This window comes from Mustela erminea, chromosome 10, assembly GCF_009829155.1.
Source record: "Mustela erminea isolate mMusErm1 chromosome 10, mMusErm1.Pri, whole genome shotgun sequence".
Lineage (NCBI taxonomy): Eukaryota > Metazoa > Chordata > Mammalia > Carnivora > Mustelidae > Mustela > Mustela erminea.
Genome location: NC_045623.1, coordinates 86,155,445 through 86,183,248, shown reverse-complemented (window position 1 = coordinate 86,183,248; position 27,804 = coordinate 86,155,445). Strand labels below are relative to the sequence as shown.

The following is a 27,804-nucleotide window of genomic DNA, read 5'->3' as shown; positions in this document are numbered from 1 at the left end:
CCTCCCCAACCCAATCTGCTCCATCTCAGGGATTGGCCCCAGATAGTCATTTGAAGCTCTGTTCTCCCCTTTCCCCCTATCCATATGGATGGTGTCCCCTTCTCTCCAGCGAGGCCACCACCCCGGGGTTCAGGCAGCTGCCCTCTTTTGCCTAGATCTCTGCAGCTCCTGCCAACTGCTGCCCTTGCCTCCAACTTTCCCCTTTCCCCCTCCCTTCTTCTACTGCTAGCCAACTAGAGTTTCTGAATCAGAAATCTGGTCCTGTCACTTCCTTGATTAATATCTTTCAAAGATTTTTTTTTTTTTTTTTTTTTTTTTTTTTTTTTATGATCAAGATGAACAGCCAGACCTTGGCTGAGGACTTAGAAGGCTTTTCACCACTTAACCCCATCTCCTTCACACAGGCCAGCTGTCAGTTCTTCACACATCCCTGCTGGCGCTCACCAAGAGGCCTTCCCACCTGCTGTTCCTTTCTCCTGGAACACTCTTCCTTGCTGTTCTCAAGACTCAGGCTGGCAGAAACTCTGCTCCTTGGGAGGCCATTCCAGGCCCCCTCTCAGAATGAGTTTGGTGCCCCTTGTCTGAGCTCCCACAGTCCTGGGTGCCTCCCTGCCCCTCTCAGAGCAGTCACTGCCTGGGTCTCAACACTTATGCACTCCTGTGACAGGATAATTTATAGAGATGTTCATTGTTTTGCTCCCCTCCCAGTTTCATGCTGATAGCCCAGCCCTTTGGTTTTCCTAGCCTCAGGGAAGTGTGCAGGGCTGAACACAAAAGTTGTTTGAAGTCTGATGGCTCATCCTGACTTTGGAAAAAGCTAACCTTCTGGAAGTGACTGTGCTGGGTATTCCCAAGGGATGGGGAGAAGAGAAGGGCCAGTGAGGGCAGAGAACAGAGGCAGAGCAGCTAGCTGCAGAGTGGGCAGAAGGGGGAATCCTAGGAGTGGTAGGGATGTGTGTCACAGCAGCCCCACCCCTGACTGGTGGCAGGAGCTGTGGAGGACAGAGAGTGGTGCACGGGGTTGGGGGGGAGGGAGAGGGCACAGAGAAGGAGCCCAGGCACTAGGGTTCTAGCCTCAGTCCTCCAAAGTGGCAGAGGAACAGCTGAGTTGCCAAGCCTCGAACCTTGAGCGACCACATGAACTGAGACAATGGGCATCTCTGTGATCGAGGTTGCCGGAAGACAGGTGCTGCTTCCTCCATGCTTAGCCCCAGTGGGACAACAGGCCCTTGTGCAAGACTCTGGAGGAGGTGGCAAGGGGACCCCAGGGATGGTGAGATTGCATTTGCTGCCAACTTGTAGGACAGGCCTTAGCGTGGGTCAGATTGGAGCTGACTTAACAAAAATACAGAAATGGAGTGTTTTCTTGAGTTTCTGTACCAAGATTTCTCCCTGGCGCACCTGTCTGTTGTATCTGCACCATGGGGCTGGAACTGTGCCTCATCCTGAACTGAACTGTTGGGACTTAGCAGGGTGCCTGGCACATAGTAAGTGCTCAGAATACATATGCTGAATTCACTTTTCCTTGGTAGCTACAGAGATCTTCCTAAAACCTATGTCTGTTTCAGTGATTCCCCTGCAACCCTCAGAATAAAATCCAAACTCCTATCCTGTCCAGCAAGGCCCACTGTGATCAGAACCCGCCCCCCTCACAGCCTCGTCAAGGCAGCCCATCTCCTCCCCTCACTCCACCCCTACTCTGCACTCTCCTGTCCTCTCCAACCAAACCACATGATTCATAGCTTCCCAGACTTGCCAGCCTGTTTCAGGCCCGTGCCTCCTTTGGTTACTGGCCCCTGCCCCTTTCTCCACCTACTAAGTTTTCAATCAGTCTTCAAAGCTGAGCACAAGTGTTTCCTTCCTTAAAGAAGACTTCCCTAATGTCTTCCCCACAAAGGCAGAGGAGACCCCTCCGGCTCTGGAGCCGACTGCTCACATCCAGGTCAGACTCCCTCTTCTCCCTAGCCCCAGCTCCTAGGTGGCGGTTTCTTTAGTGCCCCATACCCTGCCACGTACACTGTAGGCTTTCCAGAAATGCTCACTGTTCACTGAACCTTAGTCCTAACCCTCCGTGGACTCACGATGTGATCTCGAGCGACCTCTCCCCTCTATGGGCCTCGCTTTTCCTCACTGCCCTATGGGGGTGGGAGTGGAACTCAATGGTCTCTCATGGCCCTTCTTTCTCTCAGCTGGGCGGGGCAGTGATGATGCACAGAAGACCATTCACCTGTGTGCCCTGCAGGCCCGCCAAGGGCAGAGCTCGCTCAGATGTGTAGCTGCACCTGTATCTCCCCATGCACGGCCACCTGAGAGCAAGTCCTTACCTATATGGGGGCACGTGAGCAAAGGCGTGCGTGGTCTTCTGGATGTTGATGCTCTCTGTCCACCCAACCCCTCCTCCCCAATCAACCACTGGCCCTGACAGGAGAAATTCAGCAGGAGCCAGAGATGCCAGTCCAGCAGCAAGTTAATATGCAAAGAATGAGCCTCCTGCAATATGCATGGCCTGAGGCTGGTGTCCCATGGGGCTTTGTCCTTCCCAGGCTTGTGCATGCAATACCCTTCCTCCACCCCCAGGTCTAGACACAGACACGGCCAGCCTGTGGTATAAAGAGCCAGAGATTTAGCTCCAGGTGTCCCCCACTTGACGTCCTATGGGAACCTTAAACTCCACATTCATTCCTTCATCCATGGCTCTTAAGTTCACATCATGTGCCAGGCGGTGGCATATATGTCAGTGAATATCACCCTGTCCTGTGCTCAGAGGTTCACAGTCTAGTGGGGGAGACAGACAACAAACAGGAAACAGGTGCTGTAGTTTCAGAAAAGCAGTACTAAGGAAAGATTAGGCTGATGGGATACAAAATGACTCAGAGGGGCAAAGTGTATGTAAGGAAGGCCTTTCTGAGGGGATGGCTTCAATCAAAAGATGAGGAGCCAGCAAAGCAGATAACTAGGAAAGAACGTTTCAAGCAGAGGGTACAGCACATGCAAAGGCCCTGGGGTAGGAGAAAGCATGAAATGTATTTGAGGAGCAGAAAGGAGGCCACATAGCTGGAGCTCCATCAGTGAGGAGAGAGTGGCACGGGACACATCAGAGCTTTGGACACAGTAGGGAGCCTTAACTTTATTCTGAGAGCAAGGGAATGCCCCTAGAAGTTTCTGGGCAGAGGAAACCAAATCTATCCCTTCTCTCTGTGCCTCTTCTCCTTGGTATCCTTCTTTTTTTTTTTTTTTTTTTTTTTTTTTTTTTTGTGATTTTATTATTTGACAGAGAGAGTGCACAGTAGGGGGAACAGCAGAGGGAGAGGGAGAAGCAGGCTCCCCGCTGAGCAAGGAGCCCAATGCAGGACTCGATCTGGGGACTCCGGGATCATGACCTGAGCGGAAGGCAGACACTTAGCGACTGAGCCACCTAGGCGCCCTCTTGGTATCCTTCTTAAGGACTATGTCTTCCTCATCATCATATCATAGGTTCCCAGCACAGGGCTTGGCATGAGCTGGCATCAGACAATGTTGGCTGAATGAATGAATGAATGAATGGCCGGTTCAGGCTGTCCTGGCTCAAGGTTTGAATGAGGGAGTGGCTCAAAGTGAGTGAGCTAGGCCACTGGGGAGTCCTCCGGCAGCTCAGATGGGAGTCATCTGAGCAAGATTAATATATTTAGGTGCCCTGCCCACTGAAAAGAATCCGGTGTTCTTCATACATAATTCATAATAGAAATAATACTATTCTGTGAAGCGTAATACTTACAAGCATGCTGAAATGGAAACAACTTCTTTTTGGGGATTTTTCAATTGCAAAATTCTGGATTAGTTCATCGAAGCAGAATTTCTTCTGTGTGTGTGTGTGTGTGTGTGTGTGTGTGTGTGTGTGTTGCTGCCGCCTTGCAGGTGCCCCAAGCTGGATTATCTGACCCTTGGGTTAACCATGCTAGAAGGCAGGCCTGACCCAATGGTCCCCTCAGTGATACAGTCTTGGCTTTGAGCTCAGGACAACGTCAAATGCCAAAGTGGCCCCAGTGGCCCAGGCCTGATAGCAAGTGGCCCACTGAAGCACTGTTGGCAGTTCCTCAAGACTGCGCCTGATGTGGCAGGGGCTCAGTGCAAGAACCCATGCCACCCCCTGGGCCACCAAGGCTTTGATGCCCCTGCCCATCTCTGGCCCTCTGAAAACTGTACAAAGTAACCAAGGCATCGAGAGACTTCTCAGAGGAAGAATCTAGGGCTCAGAAAGGTTGTTTAACTTGCAGTCACTCAGCAAGTGGAGATCAAGTTGCAATTTAAGCATGAGACTGGCCCCCAAGCCGACTTTATTCTCCTCCTCCTCTGGGTGTGCCAGACAAGGCAAGAGCGCCAAGAGGCACAGCCTATTTGATCTGATTCCCAGAGATGAAAAGAATGAACTGTGACGCTGAACCCAGCTCAGCCTTGCGGTGGGCTCTATGGTGGGCTTAGCCCCTTTGGATGCCCAGCTGATCTCTAAGCTCAAAGCACTCCTAAGCCATTCCCAGGGTTTACCCTTGTCTCCAGGTCTCCATGTGGGTCCCACAGCATTATATAGACACAGTGCTAGAGAGCTAGAGGGGCTCCAAAAGCTTGAACAGAAGCTCTGGGCTTGGGCTCTGGGTCCCAGGATTCACTCTCACTTCTTACTTACTCCCACAGTGGCAGACTTCACAGTTTCTATCCATCATTCAATGCCAACCACACCTGCTCTGCTTATGGACCCTGTAGGGAATTAGACTCAGTCCCCGAGGGGGAGGAAGGTTGACCTCCCTTCCCCACCTCAATGCGCTCCCTGGAGACAGGGCTCTGGAAACTCAAAGCAGATCAGAGATTCTCAGGGAGAATGGGAAGGAGGGTGGCTCAGGGCAGCACCCCCACGTGCAGTCCAGTTTCCCCAAGGCAACCCCGGAATAAGCTCTGCCTCCACTGGGCTCTAGCACACTCCACCCCCGCAACCCCCAGTGGGTGGGAAGTGACAAATGAGCCTGAGGAAGCAGAGAAGGGGAGGCAGCGATCAATAGCATTAACATGATGCCCAAATTAAATATTGACTTTCCTGGTTGACTCTAGGGATGCCTGGATTGATGGCTGGGGCTCTGCCATGCACCGCAGGGAATGGGGACACACCAGCCTGGAGCAAGACCAGTGGGGAGGCTTGGGGGAAGGGCTCCCCACTGCTCTCCCTGACCAGGCAGAGAGGGCTGCAGAGAGCCCTGGGCACGTGCCTGTATCTCCATCTTGTACCCTGGGAACTCCCCGGGAATCCAAAGTTTCCTCCTCCCAGAGGTCTTAGAGCTGAGGTTTTGTTGAACACCCACCTCTACCCTCCATCTGCTCTGCAGGACTTGCCGCCGGCCTGCAGCCCAATAAATGAGTAGAATCAATCTCCATGATGATATCCATTCCCAGGTCTCAGGACCCTGCCTCCCCGAATGGCAGAGCTGGTTATTTTTGGTCTGTCATTATGTAGGAACTTGGGGACAGGGTAAGGATGACCTCTTCATTGCATGGAAATAGTCCATCATCCTTGCCAGCTAATTTACCTTCACACCCTACAGCAGACCCTAAGCTTCCTGTCCCTTTTCGTGGCCCCACTGCAAGACTGCAAGAGTTGTCTATACCGTCTTCATTTCTTTACCTCCTGCTCACTCTACAGCCTACTCCAATATGGCCTCTTGCCGCACCCAAGACCCTAGTACAGCTCTGGTTCCACTTCCGTGAGTCTGACCACCTACTTCCTACTTGAAATTCCCCTTTAACTACCTCCAAGGTATTTCCAGGATAACACACTCAAAGCCAGAGTCATAATGTGTCTCCCCCAAAGCTGGTTCTCTTCTGGTGCTCCAAATCTAATGGCACAATTGTCCATCATAAGAAAGAAGCCCATGAGTTGTCCTTGGCTCCTTCCCATACTGCCTTATCAGGGGCTGACAACTCCACCCACTACATACATATAAATTCCGTGCCCCCTCTACTCTAAGCTCCCTTTGTGGATGGTCCCCTCACTGGTCTCTCTGCATCCATTCTTACTCTTCGTTAATAACCCACCCCCATCCATTTCCCATCCACTCAGTGCAATCCTGTTAATAAATAAATCCGATCGTGGCAGTCCCCGGCTTGACACCCTTCTTGACTTCCTACTAGCCTGCATGCCAAAGCCCTTGTGGGAGGCTCCCCTGTCCTGGACATTAAGATATATGTTGAGGGCCTGAGAGGATAGGGGTCTTCCTGGGGTTGGTGGCTTTGGAGAAGTGCAGGGAAGAATAATAGGGGGTGCTAGGGACTGGCCCTAAAAAGCCCAACTGTGGGACCCCATGAACTGCCATGGTAGGCAAGAAGCCTTGAGGGAACTAAGTCCAGAGAGGCAGAAGTTCACAGCATCCTGCACCCAGGGTCTCCCTCAGGCCTCCTTGGTCACCTAATTTCTTTTTAATTGGTGCCTAATGGAAGCAAATTAAACCCTATTGAGTTTTATTATGTCTGTTTAAGTGCCAGTCCTAACCTGCCTCCCTTCTCCCAGGGTCTGGGGCTGCAGGTAGAAGGAAGGAAGACAGGCTGTGGGGTGAGGGAAAGGTCTCCTTGGGACAGCCCCCTTCCTGTCCATCTATACTCCCTGAATACCTAGATTCTAGGAACACTGACTTAGGACCCACTTCACCGTGGTACTGTGCTGGGACTCTTCCCTGCGTCACCTTCTTGAACCCTCACCATGACCCAGTGAGGCAAGTGGTACTTGTGACTTCCTTCCCACAGATGACACTAAACTGACTTGTCCAAGGTCACTGTCTTTATTCTGTCTAGAGCTGTGCCATCCAGTATGGTAGCCACTAGCCACATATGGTTACTGAAGACTCAGAATGTCACCAGGCTGAATTGAGATGTACTGTTCGTGTGAAACAAACACCAGATTTCAAAGACTTAGTATGAAAAAGAACATAAAGTATATCGTTGGTAATTTATGGAGTATGTGTTGAAATGATGTTTTCTATATATTAGGCTAAATATATTTTTAAAATATATTTTAATATTTTTTTAAAATCTCGAGTGCCTGGGTGGCTTAGTTTGTTAAGCATCTCCCTTTGGCTCAGGTTGTGATCCCCGGGTCCTGGGACTGAGTCCCCCATCAGGCTCCCTGCTCAGCAAGGAACCTGCTTCTCCTTCTGCCTGATGCTCCCCTTGCTTGTGCTCTCTCTCTCTTTGACAAATAGGTAATAAAATCTTTAAAAACAAATAAACAACCAAAATATATCTCACCTTTCTCTTTTTAAAAATGGCTACTAGAGAATTTGAAATTTACAATTGCATATGTAAATTTCATTTTCTTGTTGGACATTGTCCCAGTGTCTGTTCTTACAAAGGTAGGGCTGGTCTGCTCACCCATGACCCTGCCATGGCCCGGAAGGCAAGGAAGGGAAGCTGCGGCTGAACTTGGCTGAGCCTCTGGGGCTGTCCTATCTCTTGGGAGGCGGCATGTCCCTTTCAGCACCCTGGACAGCACCCTCACTCCCCTCTCGGCCACGTACTGTGTACATGTCCCCGGCAAATGCTCCCCAGGAATAATACCAGCGAGGAAGGCTGGGTAGGGATTATCGATATCTCCATTCTGCAGATAAAGAAACCAACACTGGTTTATGCATTCCCTCTGTTCAGTCAGTAAAGATCTGCTGATGCCTACTCTGGAGCCCTCGACTGAGCTCACAAACATGAACCACATCAACGTGAATATCGCCAGTTCTGTGAGCAATGTGACAGTGAAAGTGTGTGCCAGGGCTGAGATGGGGAGATCAGGGATAGCTTCATAGATGGGCCACTTGGGCTGGATCTAGAAGGGTGAAGGGATTTGCCAGTGTGAGCAGGAGGGAGTTCTCTGTGTCTAGGCACAGAGGTGAGAGGTTAGGAGAGGTAGACAAGGGTCACATCACCCAGAGCCTTGCATTCTAGGCTAATTCTAGGATCTCCAGGAGGCTTCTGGACAGGGCAATGGGCAGGCCAGATGGACAAAATCCTGGAGACAGGAGGCAGAGAGAATAAGGAGGCTGATGAGCAGAGAGATTCAAGTACAGGAAAGAAACGACAGGTTGATTGCTATCAGCCCTAAAAGAAGGGCTAACAGCCTACAGATAAGGAAACTCAAGGCTGGTAGGGCCTGGTCACACCTGCGGCTGCTAGGCAGTGCCTGGGGGAGTGAGGACTGTGGGGCCAAGAAGCACAGAGCCTCAGCCCAGGAAAGCTCTGGCCCCGACCACAGATGTGAGTCTCCTGCCTCAGGAGCTTCTCCGCTGCAGCTGTGGTTGCTGCTTGAGCAGAATCAACAAGGTGAATACTAAGCTGCCTTAATCCAGATACACAGCGAGAAACCACAAGAGGGGAGGGGAAAGTGCATGGCAGCTCAGCCCCAGAGAAACCCCTGGTGGCCAGTGAAGCCCAGGGCCAGGAAGAAAGGAGATAGGAATATAGGAAAGACACTGGGAAGGCACTAGGTGGTAGCTCAAAGGAAAGCCTGGCCTGTGGCTGTGGGCAGGGGGTGGTGTTTGGCACTGCTGGTCCAAGGTCAAGACCAGGGCCTTTGTTTATGCCAACCGCGCCCATCACAGCACCCCAACCTCTACCTGGGCCATACACAGCCCTTCCTTGAGGAGTTTCTGATTAGAATTTAAAAGAAAGTTTCTTCCTCTCTGGGGGCAAAGCCAGTGATGGGAGCTAGGAAGCCTAGTTGGGGGCAGTGAGGATGCTTGCCTAAAAGAATGAAGCTGACACAGAGCAGCTATAAAGGACAGAACATCTGGAAGCACTCTCACCCTGGGTCCCAAGACCTATGGACAGCCACACATGCCCACCGCTATCTTCCCTGCAGCTTGCAACTCCTGAGTGAACAAAGTTCCCTTTTATGCAGGCTGGCTGGGATCAAGAGTCTGCCCCTCACAGCCACAGGCCCCAGTATAGTCACTTACAAGGTGTATGTTTGGGAAAGTCATGTCCCCTCTCTGAGCCCTGATTTTCTTATCTGTCAAATGGGGGAGTCACAGTACCTACCTTGAAGTCTCAAATGAGGTCGTTCCTGAGAGAACCCTGTGCCCTGTGCATGCCTGGGCTGCCGGGGGCGGGGGTGGCAGGGAGGCCTGGAAAAGCCCAGGGCATAGAGGCACAGGTCTGAGGGCTCTGCTGCTGCTCCTCTGACCAGGCCCACAGCAGGCAGGATTCAGAGAAGACTGGGGGAGCCTGGACCTTGTGTCCAGCCCCTCCTCCAGGGGCTTTTAGCTGTGACCCCTGCCGCAGCAGCCAGTCCCTTCCCCCTTCTCCCCCCGCTTCCCCCTAGGCTCCCACAGCACCTAACCCCTCCCTCTGAAGGGTCAACCATCCTGAGACTGGGTCCTGGAGAGTGGCCCAGGAGTGCCTGTGCTGCTGAATGACCAGGCCAGCAGCCACCCCTGCGGCCCCTGCTCACAATGCTGCCTGACCACCGGAGCACCAATGCCCACCCTCTAAGACATTTCCATGTGCCAATCCTACACCTCTTCTTCCTGGGTGCCACCATCCACTCCAGTGTGAGAGGAATACACCCCAGCACAAGCCTCCCACCCCAGCCCTCGGGCCCCTCCCCTCTACACCCACCCTGAGCCCTGGACCCTGAGGCTCCATGGCCATCCAGCGCCCTGCCGCTCCCCTGCAGCCAGGAAGCTCAGGTCCCAGGGAGCTGAGCTCTAGCTTCCTGTCCTGTCAGGGGGAGGCCGATAAAGATGGAGGCAGGCGGCTCCACTGCCCACCGAGCCTGGGCTGCAACTCCCAGCTCTGACTCTGACAGTGGCCTTGAGCAAGTCACTTCCCAATTCTGGCCTCATATTCCCACCCACAGACCTAAAACCTTCCAGTTATTCTGAGGGATCAGGGGTTGTGTGTCCGAAGCTCCTAGCACAGAGCACAACTCGAGACCAAGTGCCAAGAGATAACAGATAAAAGCCTTTAGATGTGTCTCCTATGCCAGGCCCTCGCTCAGCGCTTTGCTCGTGTTAACATGCCTCATCCTCTCAACAACCCTGTGAGGTGGGTACTATTACCAGCCCTATTTCACAGAAACCAAGGTCACTAAGCTCTGCCTTGGCTCCAGCCCTGGCAGTCTGGCCTGTGAGTCCCAGGGAATAGCAACCATGACCATCACAGCCAAGGGGGAAGGCCAGCTGCCAGGGGCCCCCTCCCACATTCCCAATCTGCTTACCCCAACCCAGGCCCTGACAGGAGACAGGATGTGCCCAAGGTCACCCAGGGAGTCAGGGGCAAAGACAGAGTCAGAGCCCAGGTGCCCCCTCCCAGTCAGGGTAGGCCTGACCCCATTATACAATTTGAAAAGACCCAGTGAGGTGAACCAAGGAGACAGGGGAACAAAATTGGGGTCCCAGGGCTGGGCCTTCAGCCGCGGGAAGCAAACAGCTCAGCAGCAAAATCCACAGAGTGAAGTTTATTCCCGACAAAGTTTCCCTCCCCCCTCCCCAGCCCGGGACAGGGACAGACAGCTGGGGTGAAGATGGGGGGCCTCTGAGAAACAGGGAAGGGCCCTGGCCCCCCCCAGGCCATGCCGTGTCTGGCTCCCCCAGCCCCGGCTGAGTCCACTGCGCCTCCCTGCCCAGCCCTCGGGAGAGGGGAGGGGGCGCCGGCTCCTGGGTGGTTCCAAAGTGGAGTGTGAAAATAGAGAGATATATATATTTATACGCAGTGGGCAGTCCGGTGTGCACTCACACCTCTGTCTGGAAGTCACCATCAGGTGGCTCTGCGGGCTCCCAGGCGGCTGCTCGGTGCAGGCCCAGCCGTTCTCGGGGCTTGGGGGGAAGTGAGCCCAACGTCATCGACTTGAAGGTGCTCCAGCTCTGGTGTCTCCGCTGTTGGGACAAGCCGGGATGCTCCCCAGGGCTGGGCTTCTCCTGTGAGAGGCAGTGGGAAGGACCCTTGGAGATGGGCCCATACCTTCTCGCTCATCATTGGGCAGGACAATTGGAGGAGGCCCAGAGAGGGCCAGAAAAGCCCAAAGTTTCCCAGCATCCAGGCGCCTGAGTATTCCGACCCAGATCTGCTTGGCTCCAGGGCTGGAGGAATGAGCCCTGTGCACTGAGAGGCCCCTAGGGTCATGTCTTCTGTGTTCCCATCCTCCTTGAGATCCTGCCGGAGCCCCAGCAAGGCTCCCCATGCCCAGGCAGCCCCAGAACTGTCACTTATGCCATGGGTAGGCTCTTGGTGAGGCGGGCTGAAGTTGCCCAGGAAGGGGAGGAGGGCTGGGAGGGAAGAAGCTCCTCAGAGCCCGCCTGACCCTGACTCTGACCCAGCCCGGGGGACTTATACTAGACATGCTCCACTCGGCTGTCCCACCTGAGGACGCACTCCACCGCTTCTCCCTCTGCAACGGGGGCCATGGGTCCAGGTCTGACCCTGGGGGGCCCTGTGTCGGGTTGGGCCTGGAGCTGTGGACAGGGAACACTCAGGAGGAGCCCTCACCTTGGCTGTGGACTGGCTGCGGTAACGGTCGAAAGTGTGGAATTTCTGGTTGAGCTCGTGGTAGAGTTCCGAGTGCCGCTTCCGGGTGTGCATCACCTTCTGGGAGCCACAGGGGGTCAGAGGAGGGGGAAGGGACTGCACCGGGCGGCACGGTGAACTAGCCCCTACCCCTGCTCCCCAGCATCCTGGCACTCCACATCTCTGCCTGCCGCTGGCCCCCTAGGACAAGGCCCCGCTCTCCCTCGACTTCTCAGCTCTGAGCTTGGGCTCGGATTGGGGGATGGTAGGAAGATGCCCACGGAAGCCATGTGCTTGGGGTCCTTGGGTCAGGCTCTGCAGTGAGGCTTTGGCTCATGTTAGGAATGGACCCTCTGGGGACAGACACCATGGACAGATGCCTCCCAACACACTCACACGCACACACTCACACACACTCACACATACACTTGCACCACTTACCTCAAAGTCCAGGTCTGAATATCGTAACTTCTTTCGCTGGGAGGGAGCAACAAGGAGACAGTGAAGGAGAAGAAAGTGTTTTAACTGCACGCGGGGGCTTTAGAGCAGGAGCCCTGGTACTCCCCATCTGCCCTCACACCCCCCTGCCAGCCCGGGGCCCAGGAGCCAGGAGCTCTTAAGGGGAGCCCTTGGGACTAGAGCAACAGGACAGAGGCCTGGGGGATGAGGAGCTGAGGTGTGACCCCACCGCAGCCTCGTACTCCCACCGCTCCTGCAAGGGCTGCACACACCCAGACCTGCAGGCAGACACACCCCAGACACCCCAGCCCAGTGTCACCGAGACATGGATTTTTACATGGGATCACAAAGCAGACCGTCCTCCTCTGGGCCCCGGACTCTACCTTTCACCCCATCCTGCCCCATTCTCTGCCAGCTGCAGGCACCCCCACTCCTTGGAACCTTCCACTTGCCCCGTGAACACAAGGACTCAGTATTCAGTTCTTCCTTGGACCCCGCCTTGCTGACAAACCAGGTCTTACCCCCCTGGCCTCTGCACCCCTCCAGCCCCTCGCTTGCCCAAGAGCACGTTCAAGGCCCTATGGACCTATGCAGTGTACAATGCTGTTCAAGGATGAGGCCTTAGAGTCTTAGTGTTGGCACCAGGAGTACTCATGAGAGTAGGTAAACTGTCCGGGGTTACCCTGGGGAAACTGGGGTCTGGGGAGGGGAAGGGACTTCCCCCAAGGCCCTCAGGGATGATGCTAAGACCACCAGCTAAGATTTCCTAAGTCCTGGGCCCAGCAGACATGATCATCGCCACTGGCCTCCATGACACCACGCCCTCCTGGTCTTCCCACCATCCCTGGCTTCCCCCGCATGAGGCCCTCCATGCTCAGCCCTAGACCTTCTCGTGACCTTGACCAAGCACCACCACGCGTGTGCCCTCCCCGTTCTGGCCACGTCTCTCTTTCTGGAGGCAGCAGGACAACTCTTCCTGTCCCCTGTTGCCCACAGGCACCACACACACAGCTGTGCCCAACTAAAAAAACTCCAAATTCCCCACCCTAAACCCATTCCTCCGCCTCCACTCCACTGCAGTTGTCTGCACCAGAATCCTGGACGTCATCCTTGACCCCTTAAGACACCGCCACATTTATTGCTACCTCCCACACACAGAGCCCAAAACTGGCCCCTCCTCCGTGGCCCAGCCCTGGGCAGGTGTCCACAGAACAAAACCTGCCGTGATGCCGACCGAGCTCCTCCCTGGCTCTGGTGTCGTTTTGTCTTTGTTATGCCTTCCTGTTTCTGCCATCTGCAGCAGGAGCGGGCACCAAATGTTCAAGAAACATTTTTGGGAGAGAAACTAAACTTGCAAACCTCTAGCTGCTAACTTAATTTCCTTTGTGCGGAGGATGAGGAGAGATGTCGGAGGCCAAACACGAGCAGCCTACGGTGTCTGAGCTGTGACTCCAGCCCGTCCTTATCTGTGTTTCCATCATCCCTCCGGAGTTCTAGAATGTCCTAGAGTTCTACAGTGGCTCACTGCTTGTCACCTGCTTGTTCCCAGTAATTCCCTGAGGAAGCTGGAGGGAAGGTGGGGCATCCTCAGAAAACACACAGGCAGGGAGACAAAGGGGCTTTTCTCAGGAAGAGAGGCTTTTCTCAGGGGCTTTTTTCAGGAAGAAAGGGTCAAGGACCAGAGGCCTAGGGTCAGTGCCTGAGGCTGATTTCAGGGATGTTAACAGTATCAGTTTCCAATTATCTAGCACTTTCTACTTGCTCCACACAGAGACAAACGTTTATACCACTCAGTTAGTCCTCAGAACAACTCTACAAAGAGGCTGCCCTCTTTACAAACAAGGAGACTGAGGCTCAGAGAGAGATGACACTCGGGACCTCACAGCTGATTGGTAGTGCTCGGATCCAAACTCAAACCTGCCAGACTCAGCGACCTGGGCTCCCAGTCCCTGATGTGGCTTCCCTAACAACCCAACACTGCACCCCTCCAAGGAAGACCCATCCTAATTGGTCACCCCAAAGGAGGAACTGAAGCAATCAGGAAAGCATGAAAGGTGCGCCCTCCGCACACAGAGTCCCAGCCCATCTGAGTCCAGAGAAGCCAGGATTCCCTTGTACCGGTGGGAGCACACACTCCCAGCCACTTGGTACAAAGGAGCCGCTTGGCAGGGGGCAGTGCCTGCTGTCCCTCCCTGGCTGCTACCTGCTACTTAGACATCATCTGGGGCACATGGGGGCAGGCCTCCTCCAACCCACCCCACGCCCTACGGCCCCTCACCTCCAAGGAGCCCAGCTTCATGGTGGAGCCTGGCACAGTACGGGGCATGGTCCGGCTGCGCTCCCCTGGCTCAGGTATTTGGCGGGCACTGGGCGTCGGTGGGGGTGGCTGGAAGGTCATCCCGTAGGGGTTCTGTAGGGACCCATAGGCAGGGCCCAGGCCCAGGCCTGAGTGGTCCACAGACAGGAAGCTGGGGTAGCCTTCAGGGTGGGGCAGCGTCTTGGCAGCACGCCGAGGGGTGCCCTCGGGCCGGGCCCTTGGGGGTTCTTCGCCAGCTCCGCCCCCGCTGCCGGGCTGCAGGCTCAGAGTCCGCCGGGGCAGCACCATGTAGTCCCCCTCGGAGCCCGGCTCGGGCCGCAGCCATGTGAGGTCCAGCTGCCGCAGGCCTCCTTCACCACACATGTACACGGGGTTGGCCTCCTGCGGGGGCGGGGGCTCCCCCAGCCCTGGCGAGGCCGCCATGGGCACCAGGATATTCCCGGGCAGCGGTGAGAAGCTGAGGCCGCCCTCAGGACCCACGAGGCAGGACTTGGGCTCCTCATCCTCGTCCAAGGACAGGCGGGAGAGTGTGCCCGTGATGGTAGATGGGTTGCAAGTGTTGACCTCCTTGAACAGAACTGAGGGCAGGAGTGGGAGAGAGGTAAGTCCTAAGGAGGAAGTGTCCCCGATGCCCTGGCCCAGGTTGAGTGGGTTCCAAGCCCCTGAGCTTGGACTGAGTCCAAGGAGAGGAAACTGGGTCCTGGAGAGATGGCTAGGCATCACTCTCACATACCAGATGGGTTATGAAGAGGGGCCGCACAGCAAGGCAGGGCAAGGGATGAAGCCAAGACCTAGCTCCCACAGGTCAGCTCCCAGTGCAAGTCCTGACCTCTGACCCCCATAGCCCCAAGACTGTCAAAATGGCCTTGCTCCTTTCCCTGCCTTGGCCCGGTAGCTCCTCCCCAGGAGCCAGAAGTGGAAAGTGGATTCTAGTACGAAGCATGGAAATGATACAACAACGTGACAACCACTGCATACCAACCATCCTGCTGGGAATTTGATGTCCCCTAATTCAGTTAAGGCTCCAAGAAGTAAGCCCTTTGCCCAATGTCACACAGTAAGTGGTGTTCACAGCTTTGACTCCAACTTCAGGCTCTCTAACTAAACTCCACAACAAGACCGTTAACAGGCCCTCCCTTCCTGCCCACTCTCAGGGGCCATTCTCGGTTCTCAGGCAGACTCACCTGTCTGACAGGCCAGATCCACATCCTTTTCAAAGTCTGACTATAGGCAGAGAGGAACAGAGCAGATGGGCGGAGAGAGGATCCATGTATCAGGGTGGGGGGAGAGGGGACTCGCCCCTCCCCAGCCACCCAGAGGGGCTGCCCTTGGCACACTGCCTGACAGAGCCCAGAGGGGCCCCAGACAGGGTCTTCTCCAGCCTCACCCAACAGGTGGGAAAACTGAGAAGGGAAAAGACCTGCCCGATGCCACCAAGCTGTCAGTGACTGGGCCTGACTCAGACCCGGTCTCTGTTCCCTCCCTGTCTCTCATCCCCGGGCAGGAGGACAGGAGCGGGGAGCATCCTCAGAACCCACCCACAGCCTGCTTTGCTCGGCCTCCTCGCTCACCAGGATCTGCAGCTGCCCGTTCTTACAGGAGTCCGGGGAGTCTTCACTTTCATCCGCCCGGCACACGCCCATCTGGCACTTCACCACGTCCTGGACCTGGAGGCAGCGGGCGCCCGCTGGGCTTCAGGCCACCACAGGCCCCTGGCCACAGTTGCCTGTGCCTCCCACCCCAGGCACCCAGGTGGGTGTGGAAGAAAAGAAGTACACCCAGGGTAGGGGAAGGTCAGAGGGGAGAAGGAGCCTCAAAGGCCCAAAGGCCAAGGTCAAGACCTCCTCAGGCAACCGACTTCGGCACCCAGCTAGGAGCGCCCCCCTCCCCAAACCCTGGGGCTTGGCTCCGCCCCGTCCGCACAGGTGAGGCGGATGGGAAGGGGCGGGGAGAAGCCCAGCCCCACCTCCCGGCGCAGGAAGCAGTGCACCGCAGTGATGACGAAACCCTGCGCGGAGTTGAAGACCGCGAAGAGAGCCTGGAAGAGGACGGAGCGCCGGTCTGTCATGGCCAGGACGGCCGACATCCAGGTGAGCGCCAGCAGCGGCAGCACCACGCAGGAGCTCCAGAGCGAGGCCCTGAGAACGGCAGCAGAGGGCCCATCAGAGTGACCCTCCGGGGACGGGGTTGCTGAGTCCAGGTCCGCACTCGGCCTGGGGCCCGTAAGACGCCCAAGATTGGCAGAGGGCCAAACTCCAAGACCTCAGCCATGTCCCCAAGCAGACAGAGGCCAGGAGCCCACGGCAGAGAGACAGAGACCAGAGACAGAGCGAAGGGCTGCAGCGGGGGCCAGAGCGCGGCGGAGGAGAGGTGGGAGGGGTGGAGAAGGCGGGCTCAGCCAGAGCCAGGGCCAGCGTCCAGGCATGGAGACCCAGCAAGTGGACAAAGCTGGATGGGAGAAAAGACCGGGAGGGAGGCAGATGCAGATGCTGTTGACTTTCAGCCCCAATCTGCGCGGAATCACAGGCCTGGGATGCACCCCCAGAGATTCCAGGAGAGGCGGGAGGGGGCCGGACGCAGACAGACAGCAGACGCAGGAGGGAGAGAGCATGAGACAGGCCGACACAGAGATCCAGCAGTCAGAGCACGGAGGACGTGAGCGCACACATCTTTGGGGATGGGCCCAGGCCCGGGGCAGCAGAGCCTCTTCCCCCTCAGGGAGGCTGTGCGGGGCTCTAGGGTGGGGGTGGGGGGTGCTCAGAGCCCTGGGCAGAAAGTGCATAGCTGGGGCTGGCCGGAAAAGCTGGGGTCATGACCAAACCCACACACACACACCCCACTCCTTGAGCAGGGACGGCCAAGGAAAGAGGCAGACGCGCCCTGGCATCCCGGCCCCAGAGCCAGCCCACCCTCACCAGCTAGGGCCCACGTGGGCACAGCAGGGCAAGACTGCCCTACTGGGCCAGGTGCCACGCCCAGCCTACTCTGCCTCGTGAACACCCCGGCAGGAGAGTCAGGCAGGGGTGGGAACAGCCCCGGACAAGGCAGAGAGATGGGCAGGGGGCCAAGACCTGTCCTAGGAAGAGAAGCTGGGGGCTATTCAGCCTGGCAGGGGGCGGGCACAGTGGTCTCCACAGCCCCCGGGGGCGCAGCCAAGACTCAGAAAGGGCCTAATCACAGTCATAAGAGCTACCATTGATTAACCACCAATCCTCTGCCAGGCCCTACACTGAACAATTTACATACATTAGTTCACACTGTGATCAAAACAACGCCAGTAAACAGGCATGGGGATTATTATCCCAATTTACAGATGAGGAAACTGGAGTGTGCCCAACTGGGAGAGAGAGACAGAGCTGGAATGCAGACCCAGCCTGGCCGCCTCCAAAGCCCAGACTTTTAACTGCTAGTTCTGAGAGACTGGGTCAGGGAGGCAGACGGAAGCCCGAGGGAGAGGGAGCTTTCTACCACGCACAGCTTCCCAGAGATGGTGCCAGCTGCTTCCAGAAGCCGTGAGCTTCCCTGACCCAGGAGATGTGCAAGATAAGGCTGGATCCCCACTGGTCAGGGAGGCTCCGATGGATTTCTGGCCCTGGGTAGGAGGAGGTTGGGCCCAAGGCCCCTGTGGATTCATTCATTCATTCACTCATTCTGCTCTTAAGTGGCTCTGATTTTAGGATTCTCCGCCTCCGGGGGTTATGTTGGTGAAATAGTTCTCCGTCTGTTAGATTCTCTGTCCCCCCAACTGATTGTGAGATTCAATGCCTCTAAAATTCTAAACCTCAGATTCTGTGACAAATGATAAGACTATGATTCACTCATTCTAACATTCTTAGCTTCTGATTGTCTTACTCTAAGATTCTATCATTCTAAGGTTCTATGAGCTCAAGAATTCTAAGGGCCTAAGATTCTAAAAGCCTCTGTAGGTTGGGGGGGGTGTAAGGAGGGCTCTGCAGCTGTGCCTGGATAATACATAAGCTGGGAGTGGGGGGCAGGGGTGGGAGCAAGGGGTGGGCACAGGAACCCAGCATTTTCCAAGAGGCACAGACATTCACTCCCCGTTGCCCTTTGCTGCATCAGTGCCAAGCCCTTGAGAGTGTGTGGCAGTTGGCAGGGCAGGGCAAGCTTTTCAGGGCACTGGGCTGATATCCCTCCTCCCCCCAACCATGGGCACTGCCCCCCATTTCTTTTGCCCCCCCCCCCCCCCCCCCCCACCCCCCCCGGGGGCACAACTAACATGGCGTTCCTGGCCGAGGCTGAGCTGAGCAGGGGGCTGGGGACCGCTCCACACGCTGAGCAGGGGAGGAGCAGGCTGGCCCAGGGGCACCGCTCCGACCTCGGGGGCGGCACAGACACGGGAGAGGGGGGGAGACACATGGGAAGCGGGAGGAGACGGGGCAGCATGAGCCCCAAGTGGGGTGGGAGGGGGAGGGCAGACGAGAGAGAAAGAGGTGGGTTAGGGTGGGCGAGGGGATGCAGTGGAGCACTCCAGGTGCCCACCTTGCCTGCACCCTTGATGCACCAAGGTCAGGGAGCCCCGGCTGCATCGGCAAGCCCTGAGTCTCCAAGAGGCCCGGCCTGCCCTCCCTGCACCGTTTCCCACAAGGCCAAGTCGCAGCCCCCTTACCCGGCCCTCTGCTTCTTGGACTTGTCGGAGATGCCATCACGTGCCATGAGTTTGTTGAAGACGATGATCCCAATGAGCATATTCACCTGGGGGCCCAGTGAGGGGTGGGGGGAGAGACGGGATCACCAGGTGCCCTCCTGGTAGGGAAACCCCCAGGTGGGAGCTGGAGTGCAGGGAGAAGGTAGAGCCCCTACGGCCACACCCTTCCCAGGATGCTAACGGGGCACATACCAGGACAATGACAGCTGCAGGGCCCACAAAGGCATAGAGCAGGCCGCCCTCCAGGGAGAGCCAGCAGCTGGGGTGGAGGGAAAAGAGGGGGCGTCAGACACACCACCGCTCAGTGCCCCCTGGGCTGTCGGTGGGGCAGAGCCTCCAGCTGGGTGACAGTGAGCCTTGGGCTCCTGCTGAGCCTGTTTCCGCTCTAACAAAGACCCAGCCCTGAGCCCACCATAGGTATCGAATGGTGGTCTGACCCCTGAGCTAAACAGTTCTTAGCGATTATCCCCAATCCCAGCATATCCTTCTACAGTCAGGGATACAGAGGCTCAGAGGCAACATTTTGCCCCAAGCACAGCAGGCAGGGGCTAGGACCGTGGCCTGAGTATACCCCACGCCCAGTGTGATGCGCAAACAGGTCCACTCATCGCCCTGCTGCCCACCGCAGGAGGCCCACGTACTAGCTGGATGTACCGTATCCTTTGGTGCGGGTAAAGCCGACAGACACAGCCACCACCAGGGCCGGCAGACCTGGAGGAGCAGGGGAGGGCCACAGTGAGATGGCTGCGGGTTCTCGGCGTCCTCTCAGCCTCCCAGCCCCAACACAGCTGACCCTGAGCCCAGAGAGCAGGGCCAGGGCCAAAGCTGACCCCGTCCCATTGCTCCTGCCCCCAAAGCCCAGCGACAGAGTCCGGCACAGGCCCTGCTCACCCCAGCCCAGGCAGAGGAAGCGCTTGCGAACGAGGCGGGTACGCATCCGTCCAATGACAGCCAGGTAGGACTGCCAGGCCTCCGTGAGCACCCAGCAGAAGGAGGAGAGGAAGAAGAAGTGCAAGAAGGCGGCAGTCATGGTGCAGACACCCTGCAGGGAGACGGGAGGGAGGGAGTGGCCCGGAGCAGCCACCAGGGTGGGAGGTGCCGGGCTTCCCACATCCACCGCTGGGCGCTGCCACGGCCGCCCACCCGAGCTCCACCCCACCCCCCCACAGAGCCCTGTCAGGCACCCCCGCCTCTCTGCACCCACACACAGCACGACACAGGCCCGGTGACATGCACACAGCACTCGACATCCGGGAGGCGGGCGGGCAGGCCACCCACACGCAGACAGGGCTGGCAGGGAGGGGACAGACAGGAGCCACTGCCACGTCACAGCCAGACGGGCCTGCGCCTAGTGCTTCGCAGAGCCGGTCGAGGGGGCAGAGGGGACAGCCAGCCAAGGTCACCCACAGGCAGGTGGCATGAAAAGCCCTGCTTGGGCTCCCGCAGACCCAAGGCGGCCCAATGCATGAGCACGGGAGCTCAGCTCACAGACGTGCTCCCAGAGGCACAGGGACAGTCACCCTGCAGGTACATACCCCTCTCCAATGGCCCCACGTGCACTCACACACACTCCTTCCCGCTCAGTCCCTCCCCCAGCACAGGGCTTGGGTGTTCACAAACCGCTGCCACACACTGTCCCCAGCAAGCGTTCTCCGCCCTCAGCCCTTTCACTCCTCCCTCACCCTGGCACCCGTGACCTGCACCTGCCTTGCTCAGCACCCGGGACTGGCCCACGAGGATCAGGATGTTGGAAGCCAGGATGGACAGGCAGAAGTTCAGCAAGATGATGGAGCGCTCGGATTTTATGAACCTGAGAGGGCACGGCAGGCAGGGACAGAGGAGCTAGCCACCGCGCCCAAGTCAGGGCTGGCCACCCCCCACTGCCTCACCCCGCCCAGCGTCCCACCTACCTCCAGAAGGCTGCGTAGATGGCAAGGAGGGTGAGCAGCGCCATGCAGGACACGGCACAACCGATCACGAGAGGGACTGAGGGGGAGCCTGCCAGCTCCAGGGTCTAGGGAAGATGAGTAGGTGGTCCACGAGGGCACAGGGCTGGGCAGCTGCAGGGGGGCCCGCCCCCTCCCCACACCCTGTCTGGCACCAACGAGCTCCTACACCTTCACCCACACTCACACACGGGATGGAACTCCCCGCAGCATCTATGTGTTTACGGGCAGACAGTCATACACGCGGACATGCATTTAGGCTGGGTCAGCCACACTCTACTACATACAACCAGACATGTACATATGTGTACACACATGCAGTTGCCCCCAGGCACATGTCATCCCTGTGAGCACCCTCCCAGTGGCACGGACTTATGTGTGCAGTTCCCCAAGTGCACCTGCTCGGACCCATGTGCAGGATCACCCAGGTCCCCGCCGACATCGCCACATATGGTTCCTGGCAACCCGGGAGCATCCCCTGCCACCCACCCAGCCCAGGCACCTCCCTCCTGCTCACCAGGTCCTTGGGCGGCTGGGCCAACACAGCAAAGGTGGACAGGTGCTGGCACTGGCAGCGAGTGTGGGCTGCTTGTGTCTCCAGCGTCTGGCAGCTCTCGGTGTCCCAGTCCCCTGAGCTGGCATCTCTGGAGTCAGGGGAGAGGTGGAGTGATACCCAGCCCAATTCTGCGGCCCCACCCCCGGAGCTAGAGGAAATCCAGGGTGAGGCCAGTGGCTGGGAGCCCCAGGATGAACCCTGGATCCCTCCAGCCAAAGACAGCCCCAGCGAACTCTCTTGCCTTCCAGGTGAGACAGCCCCCTGACAGAGAGGTGCCAGAGCTGCACCCCGACCCCAGCAGAGCCCCCACCCAACTCACGCTCTGGAGTAGTCCCAGCTGGCGCAGTGGGGATCCGTGGTGCCCTGGGGAGCAGAAGTCACGAGTGTAGCATGGGGCGGGGAGCTCCCCCAGACTACTACCCATCCTGCCACAGCAGACCCCCCACAGGCCAGAGGTTCAGCCTGCCATCGGACAGGGCTTTGGCTACCTGCGATGGGGTACCCCAAGGTTACTGTCTGGACCCCCACTCACGTTGATGATGTAGGAGAGCTCCACTGTGATTAGGGGCTCAGCTGGTGGCTGGGTGGGTGGCCGCACGGTCACTGTCATCACCCTGGATGTGACGGCCAGTGGGGGTCTGGGGACAGGTACTGAGGTCAGCTCGTGCCAGTGGGGCCCAGACCCAGGCAAAAAACCCTGGAGGTGCTCTAGATCAGGGGCAGGGGGCCACCAGGGAGCCATAGCCCGGGAAAGCCCTAGAGTTCAGTGGGGCCCAGGACTTCATATGAGCTCTAGAGCTCAGTCCAAAAGCCCCAGTCCCCATAAAGCCTCTGGGAGCCCCTATGTCCCTAGCCAGGCAACAGTGACCAAGGTCCAGGAGGCTGCAGAGGGAGCTCCCCGTGGCCAGCACAGGCTCAGTCCTTCTCTCACCTGCGTGGCCCCAGCCATTCTTCCCCGGGGACTCACCTCGGGGGAGGCAGGATGAGGCCGAGCGTGCGGTAGAGCACAGCACCGATCACAAAGTAGGAGGACGACTCCTCGGGGTCTGCTGGCAGGAGGCGCTGGTGGGAGTGGCCGGGGCCAGGGGGCACGGTTCCTGGGCCCCTCCCCCTGCCAGGGCTGCCCGCTGGGCCAGAGGCAGCTGGCTTCCCCGGGGAGGAGAGGCTGAGCACCTCCTTGGGTAGGAAAAGGCGGTCCTCCGAGTGCCGCACCCAGTCCTTCATGCCCCTGCGGCCGCGCATGGGGAATGTGATGTCACTGGACACTGCCGAGACCGGTTCACGCTGAATGCTGATCACTGCGACCGGCACCAGAGACGGAGGGACAGAGGCGGCCGGGAGAGTCACAGGAGAAGAAACAGAAAGGGGAGAGACAGATGCCAGGAAGGCAGACGCAGACACCAAGGTTGGTACAAACACGCGGGTGGGGGACACACGCACAGAGAAACAACCGGGTCGGGGTAGGGAGAAGGGGAGAAAAGACAGGGACAGAGATACAAAGAAGGGGTTAAATGAAGGAAAGAGAGGACCCAGAGAGACAGAAAAGTAGCAAGAGCCCCGCAGAAACCATCCCTCCCCCAGAGCGGCCTGGGTTCTGCCTTCTCCAGCCCGGGCTCCCTAGCCTGCCTCCTGGTACCCAGGTTGTCTGTGACAATCAGAGAGCTCTGGAAGGCCTTGAGGGCATCGCCCACCAGGTGAATGAAGTCCTCCACGACACGCAGCAGGTGCACAGAGCCAGGGGATACCTGGAGACAGAGAATATATAAGGGTCCCAGGCAGGGGTGGGTCCTGGGTGGGGCGGGGGGAAGGGGGCTGCAAGCCCCGCCCCTCACCTGCTGAGCGTCATCCCACTTCTCCTTGTTCTCTGCGTCCACCATGAAGCTCACCACCTGGAAGAAGCGCTGGGGGCAAAAGCCACAGGAGTCAGGAGGTACCAGCCTCAGGGACAGTGGGGGCAAAAGCTACAGGAGTCAGGAGGTACCAGCCTCAGGGACAGTGGCTTCCCCTGCCACCCCAAACACAGACTCTGCCATGGGATCCCAACCCCCCACTTCAGTCTAGGGTGCCCTCCTTTCTTTTGGTGGGGCAGGGTGGCACCTGCACGTCGTCTGCCGAGGGCACATAGGTGGCCCTCTTGAAGGTGTCCGTGACGTTCCGGAGAATGTCCACGGAGAAGAGCAGGTCCCCGCTGTAGTAAGTGCGCCGGGCCAGCAGCTCCTGCAGGCTGCGCACCACCTGTGACATGCCCTCGCCCGCCAGCATGCGCTGCCCCTTGGCCAGGTGCTCCCGAAGCTGCGGGGGACAAGCAGGCTGCTGTCACCATGGGGTCAGGAGCTGGGACCGGCCACGGGCCCATCCCACTCAGGTCCACCCACTGCTTGCATCCAAGAGGGAGAGAGAGGGGGAAAAGGTCAGAGAGAGCTGCTCAAAGGGGCTCATAGGAGACAGAGTCCAAGAAAAAGACCTAAAGATACTTGAAAAAGACAGAAATAGAAATAGCTAGAAAAGGGAGGTGCTCAGATGTGCACAGAAAAGATGACAAGCATGGCACAGGGATGAGGCACCTCCCCATCTCAGAGGGGTCAGGCATGCTCCCAAGCGTAACGCACCCTCACTATCACTCTCTCTCAAACACGAGCTCTGAGTGCAAACACACAGGTACCAAATACAGTCAGACACATGCAACACAGAGGCCACATTCGCTATCCACATTCTTACCCCCCCAGCAGGCCCTCCTGGGCTGGGCACTGGGGACACAAAAATAAATCCAACTTCGTGCCTGCCTTTAAGGAGCCCTCAGTCTAAGGGGACACAGACACTTCGATGAACATTCACGACACCTCATGACCAGGAAGCTCGGGGTACCAGAGGAGCACAGAAGGAGGTGCCAGGAACAAGGGAAGACACTTGATGGTTGGGCCTTAAGATGTGAGTAGGAGTGTGCTGGGCAAGGAGGGGCACAACCAGGCAGAGGTACAGCCAGACAGCATATGTCTGCCAAGGCACATGGGCCAGAGCAGGAGGCAAGCTCCCCCCACCCCCAGCCTGAGCCTGGGACAGATCCTGTGCCCCCCCAGCCCCACGGGGCACACTCACAGACAGGTACAGGTAGCGGTATTCGTGGGAGATGCAGCGGGCGAAGCTGGGCAGACCCCAGTATGCCACGCCTTGGGCACTGAGGAGACAGCGGCGGCTGGCAGACCCTGCAGGGGGGATAGGACGGGACACGGGGTTGGGCATGGGGGCTGGACTCCTACCCACTTCACTCCACACCCGAGCACCTAGGCTCAAACGGGCAGGGGGTGGGAGCAGCAAAAGGGGGTAAGCAGGAAGGGCAGGGGTGGGGGCTTTGGGGAGAGCCACCGCAGCCCTCACCTGAGGCGTTGGGGGGGCACTTGTTGTAAATGATCTCGCCAGCAGCTGCCTTCTTCCATGTCATCAGCATCACATACTCGTCCCTGCACATCTCGTGGAAGGCTGTGGGGGCAGTGTAGGGGCTCAGCCAGGCCCACAGGCTTGCCCCTCAGCCTCCCGGGGGGCCTGCGACCAATACCTGGACACCTCTTCTCGCTGCAAGGCTTCACCTCCTCTCCAGTGCCCTCACAGGGGTAGCCCTGTGCACCTGAGGCCTGGCACATGCGAAAGCGGCGCTGCCAGCCCGTGTCGCACGTCTTGGAGCACAGGCTCCATGCATTCCACGGCCCCCACTTGCCATCCGCGGCTGTGGGAGGAGGAGGGGCATGAGTGGCCCCAGTCGCCCCCCGGAGGCGGGGTTGCCACCTGCCCCCGGCCCTGGCAGTGAGCACTCACCCGGGCATTCGAGGTTGCTGCACTCGCGGGTGTCTGTGAGTGCCCCTGTACACGTGGCCCAGGCTGGGCCTGCCACACTGCACTTCCGGCTGCGCTGCTGGGTCCCATTGGCACAGGAGGTGGAGCATGGGCCCCAGGGACCCCATTCTAGCCACTGGCCTTCCACTGCATGGGGAGACACAAGCAGGGGTGGCCGTTGAGCAAGGGGCGTGGCGAACAGTGGGGGCAGGGAGGAGGCAGAGCCTGCTAGGCATTCCAATTTGAACCAGGCCAGACCCACGGGAGAGGGGTGGATGCAGGGGGGCTGCAATGAATAGGTGGTGCCTGGGCCTGGGCCTGCCTGCCTATCACCAGCTCCAGGAACACAGGATCCCTCTGCACTCAGCACCAAGGTGGCACCTGCCCTCTCCTGGTTAGGGAAATGGGCCCCAGGGATACCTCTGGATCTCTGCCCACTCTTAAGCCCAGATTTGTGTCACCTCACAGCCAGGCTAGCCATGAGCACCAAAGGGTGACGAACAGCAAGGGTATCCCGGGACTTAGGGAAAGGGGCAGCCTTCTTTCCATGGAGTTGCAGTGTGCCAACTCCAAGTCTGGGCCGGGCCACATCACCTCCCACGCTGGCCAGTACACTTCGCCAGTCTCCCCATGCTTGGTTCAAGTTCATGGGCCCCTAGGGGCAGGGCACTGGACCTGACTGCCTCCCCTCGGTCTCCCGACCCCCACCCGGCTGGGCAGCGCCCGCCTGGCAGCCCACGGGCGCTACTGACCCGGGCAGGCAGCCATACTGCAGAGCTTAGTCTGCAGCTCGGGACCCTCGCAGGCCTTGCCGCCGTGCTGGGGGGGCACGCAGGTCCGCATCCGGCTCCGGGACCCCCGCCCGCAGCTGCGGGAGCACAGGCTCCAGGAGCCCCACTCCTCCCACACGCCGTGCACTGCAAGGAAGCACGTGGCCGGTGGCTGGGCAGCACCTTGGCCCCGCCCACTGCCCATCCGCCCACTGCCCATCCGCCCACCAATCAGGAGCTCTGGCAGCTCTGCGACAGCTCCTCATTGGCTCTACACTGGGCCCCAGGACTCCGCCCCTGGAGGGGGGGGAGTCAAAGACTCAGGCTTCTAGTCCCAACTCACACAGGATACCTCCTGCGACTAGGAGACTAGGACTGACCCAGGAGAGGAGCAGGGGCTCCTCCTCTCCTGGGGGCACAGGAGAGCCCAGGAAAAGTCTCCATATCCGTCCCAGCCTATCCCACCCCAGCCCTCCCGATCCCCAGACCCAAAGCAAGAATCCAACATGACAGGCCTGGGGCAAGAGTAGTGCCCCTCCCGAACCCAAGCGCATGGACACACAAAGAGACACAAACCTCTACACGGACACTGACACAGAGAGCTCACACTCTGGAACACAGCTTGGCCCCAGCCTTCCGCAAGCTCTTGCCACACCCCGGGTGCCAAGACCCCTTCCCAGATAGCCCTATTCTAAATCCCTGGCCAGGAGCTGGTCATGGCCTAGGCACCGCCGCGCTCCCTCCGGGAACAAGGAACAGGACTGGCGGAAGCGGTTCCCCACCTCCCCCTGGCGGACCACCTGTCGCAGGCAGGCGCATGCAACATTCTCAGTACTCCATGCTGGACTGAGGAGGCTCCCTGGGGACTGGGATGGGGAGTCAGAGGAGGGAGGGGATGGTCAGGCAAGGTTTCATTTAGAAAAAAAAGAAGAAGAAGAAGAAGAAGTGGCATTTGTCTTAGATCTTAAAGGGCAGGCTGAATTGTAACAGCCCAGGTGGGGATAGGATGAGAATAAGCCAATGCTGGGAGACCAGAGAGTGCAAGAGGCACCGGTATGGCCAGAGCGCAGGGAACACAGAGGGCAATGAGGGTAAAAAGATGAGCCTTGATTACCGGGACACAGGCATCAGGAGAGTGCGGGGCCCAGAACCGAGCCCACCAGTGTGGGCCCTGGTCTGATTTACCTGTGTCCCCAGTGCCCTGTGTAGGGCTGGGCATGGTGTGGGGGACAATCAAGTTTGCTGAATTAAAAAAGGAGGCGACCCACCATCTTTGGCAGATAAATCTGCCCGAGCCCCAGGCCGGACCTACCCCTGCAGGCCGAGCGGGTGGGAGGACGGGCATACCTGGGCAGGTGGCCGAATTGTTGCAGGGCCGGGTCTCCCGCAGGGGCCCGCTGCACAGGGTCCCATAGGGGGAAGACACACAGGAGCGGGTCCGCACCTGCAGACCCTGCCCACACGTCAGAGAACACACGCTCCACGGGGACCACTCCTCGGCCGCCGGGTCGCCTACGAGAGAGGGACAGCGTCGGCGGCAGGGGGCACCTCCCAAGCACTCAGCCTCCTAGGGATCCTCCTGCCCTGACCCCAGGGGACAGGCTCGTAAGGAGGCCGCCCAGCCCTACCCACAGGCCTCACGTGGCAGAGATGTGACTGAGCTCTAGGACACAGACACAGACGGGCACACGCCAAGCACACATGCCACCAGACGCCACACCATCGGGCCCCCGCCGCAGAGGAAGGGAGGCGGG

The 27,804-nt window shown here is 58.2% G+C and overlaps 1 protein-coding gene across 9 annotated transcripts in view; it reads right to left on the bottom strand.

Annotated features, from left to right (window-relative positions):
- Positions 1-10,447: 10,447 nt before the first annotated feature.
- Positions 10,448-27,804, bottom strand: part of ADGRB2 (adhesion G protein-coupled receptor B2) — a 36,625-nt gene continuing 19,268 nt past the window's right edge. For 2 of the 9 annotated variants that reach the window (XM_032302569.1, XM_032302571.1), the window contains exons 4-28: positions 26,033-26,197; positions 25,263-25,427; positions 25,006-25,173; positions 24,828-24,929; positions 24,549-24,655; positions 23,550-23,744; positions 23,285-23,353; positions 23,089-23,197; positions 22,420-22,750; positions 21,985-22,090; positions 21,772-21,815; positions 21,414-21,540; positions 20,861-20,964; positions 20,658-20,760; positions 19,842-19,992; positions 19,592-19,661; positions 19,143-19,209; positions 18,912-18,997; positions 16,251-16,422; positions 15,856-15,951; positions 15,469-15,508; positions 14,246-14,862; positions 11,950-11,985; positions 11,491-11,589; positions 10,448-10,922 (exon numbers count right to left, since the gene is read on the bottom strand). In XM_032302569.1, coding sequence (XP_032158460.1) covers positions 10,737-10,922; positions 11,491-11,589; positions 11,950-11,985; positions 14,246-14,862; positions 15,469-15,508; positions 15,856-15,951; positions 16,251-16,422; positions 18,912-18,997; positions 19,143-19,209; positions 19,592-19,661; positions 19,842-19,992; positions 20,658-20,760; positions 20,861-20,964; positions 21,414-21,540; positions 21,772-21,815; positions 21,985-22,090; positions 22,420-22,750; positions 23,089-23,197; positions 23,285-23,353; positions 23,550-23,744; positions 24,549-24,655; positions 24,828-24,929; positions 25,006-25,173; positions 25,263-25,427; positions 26,033-26,197 — 3,515 coding nt within the window. In that variant the 3' untranslated portion in view covers positions 10,448-10,736. Of the gene's footprint in view, positions 10,923-11,490; positions 11,590-11,949; positions 11,986-14,245; positions 14,863-15,468; positions 15,509-15,855; positions 15,952-16,250; positions 16,423-18,521; positions 18,621-18,911; positions 18,998-19,142; positions 19,210-19,591; positions 19,662-19,841; positions 19,993-20,657; positions 20,761-20,860; positions 20,965-21,413; positions 21,541-21,771; positions 21,816-21,984; positions 22,091-22,419; positions 22,751-23,088; positions 23,198-23,284; positions 23,354-23,549; positions 23,745-24,548; positions 24,656-24,827; positions 24,930-25,005; positions 25,174-25,262; positions 25,428-26,032; positions 26,198-27,397; positions 27,563-27,804 lie in introns of all 9 variants that reach the window. The other 7 variants (XM_032302564.1, XM_032302563.1, XM_032302568.1 and 4 more) reach the window with 7 other exon arrangements.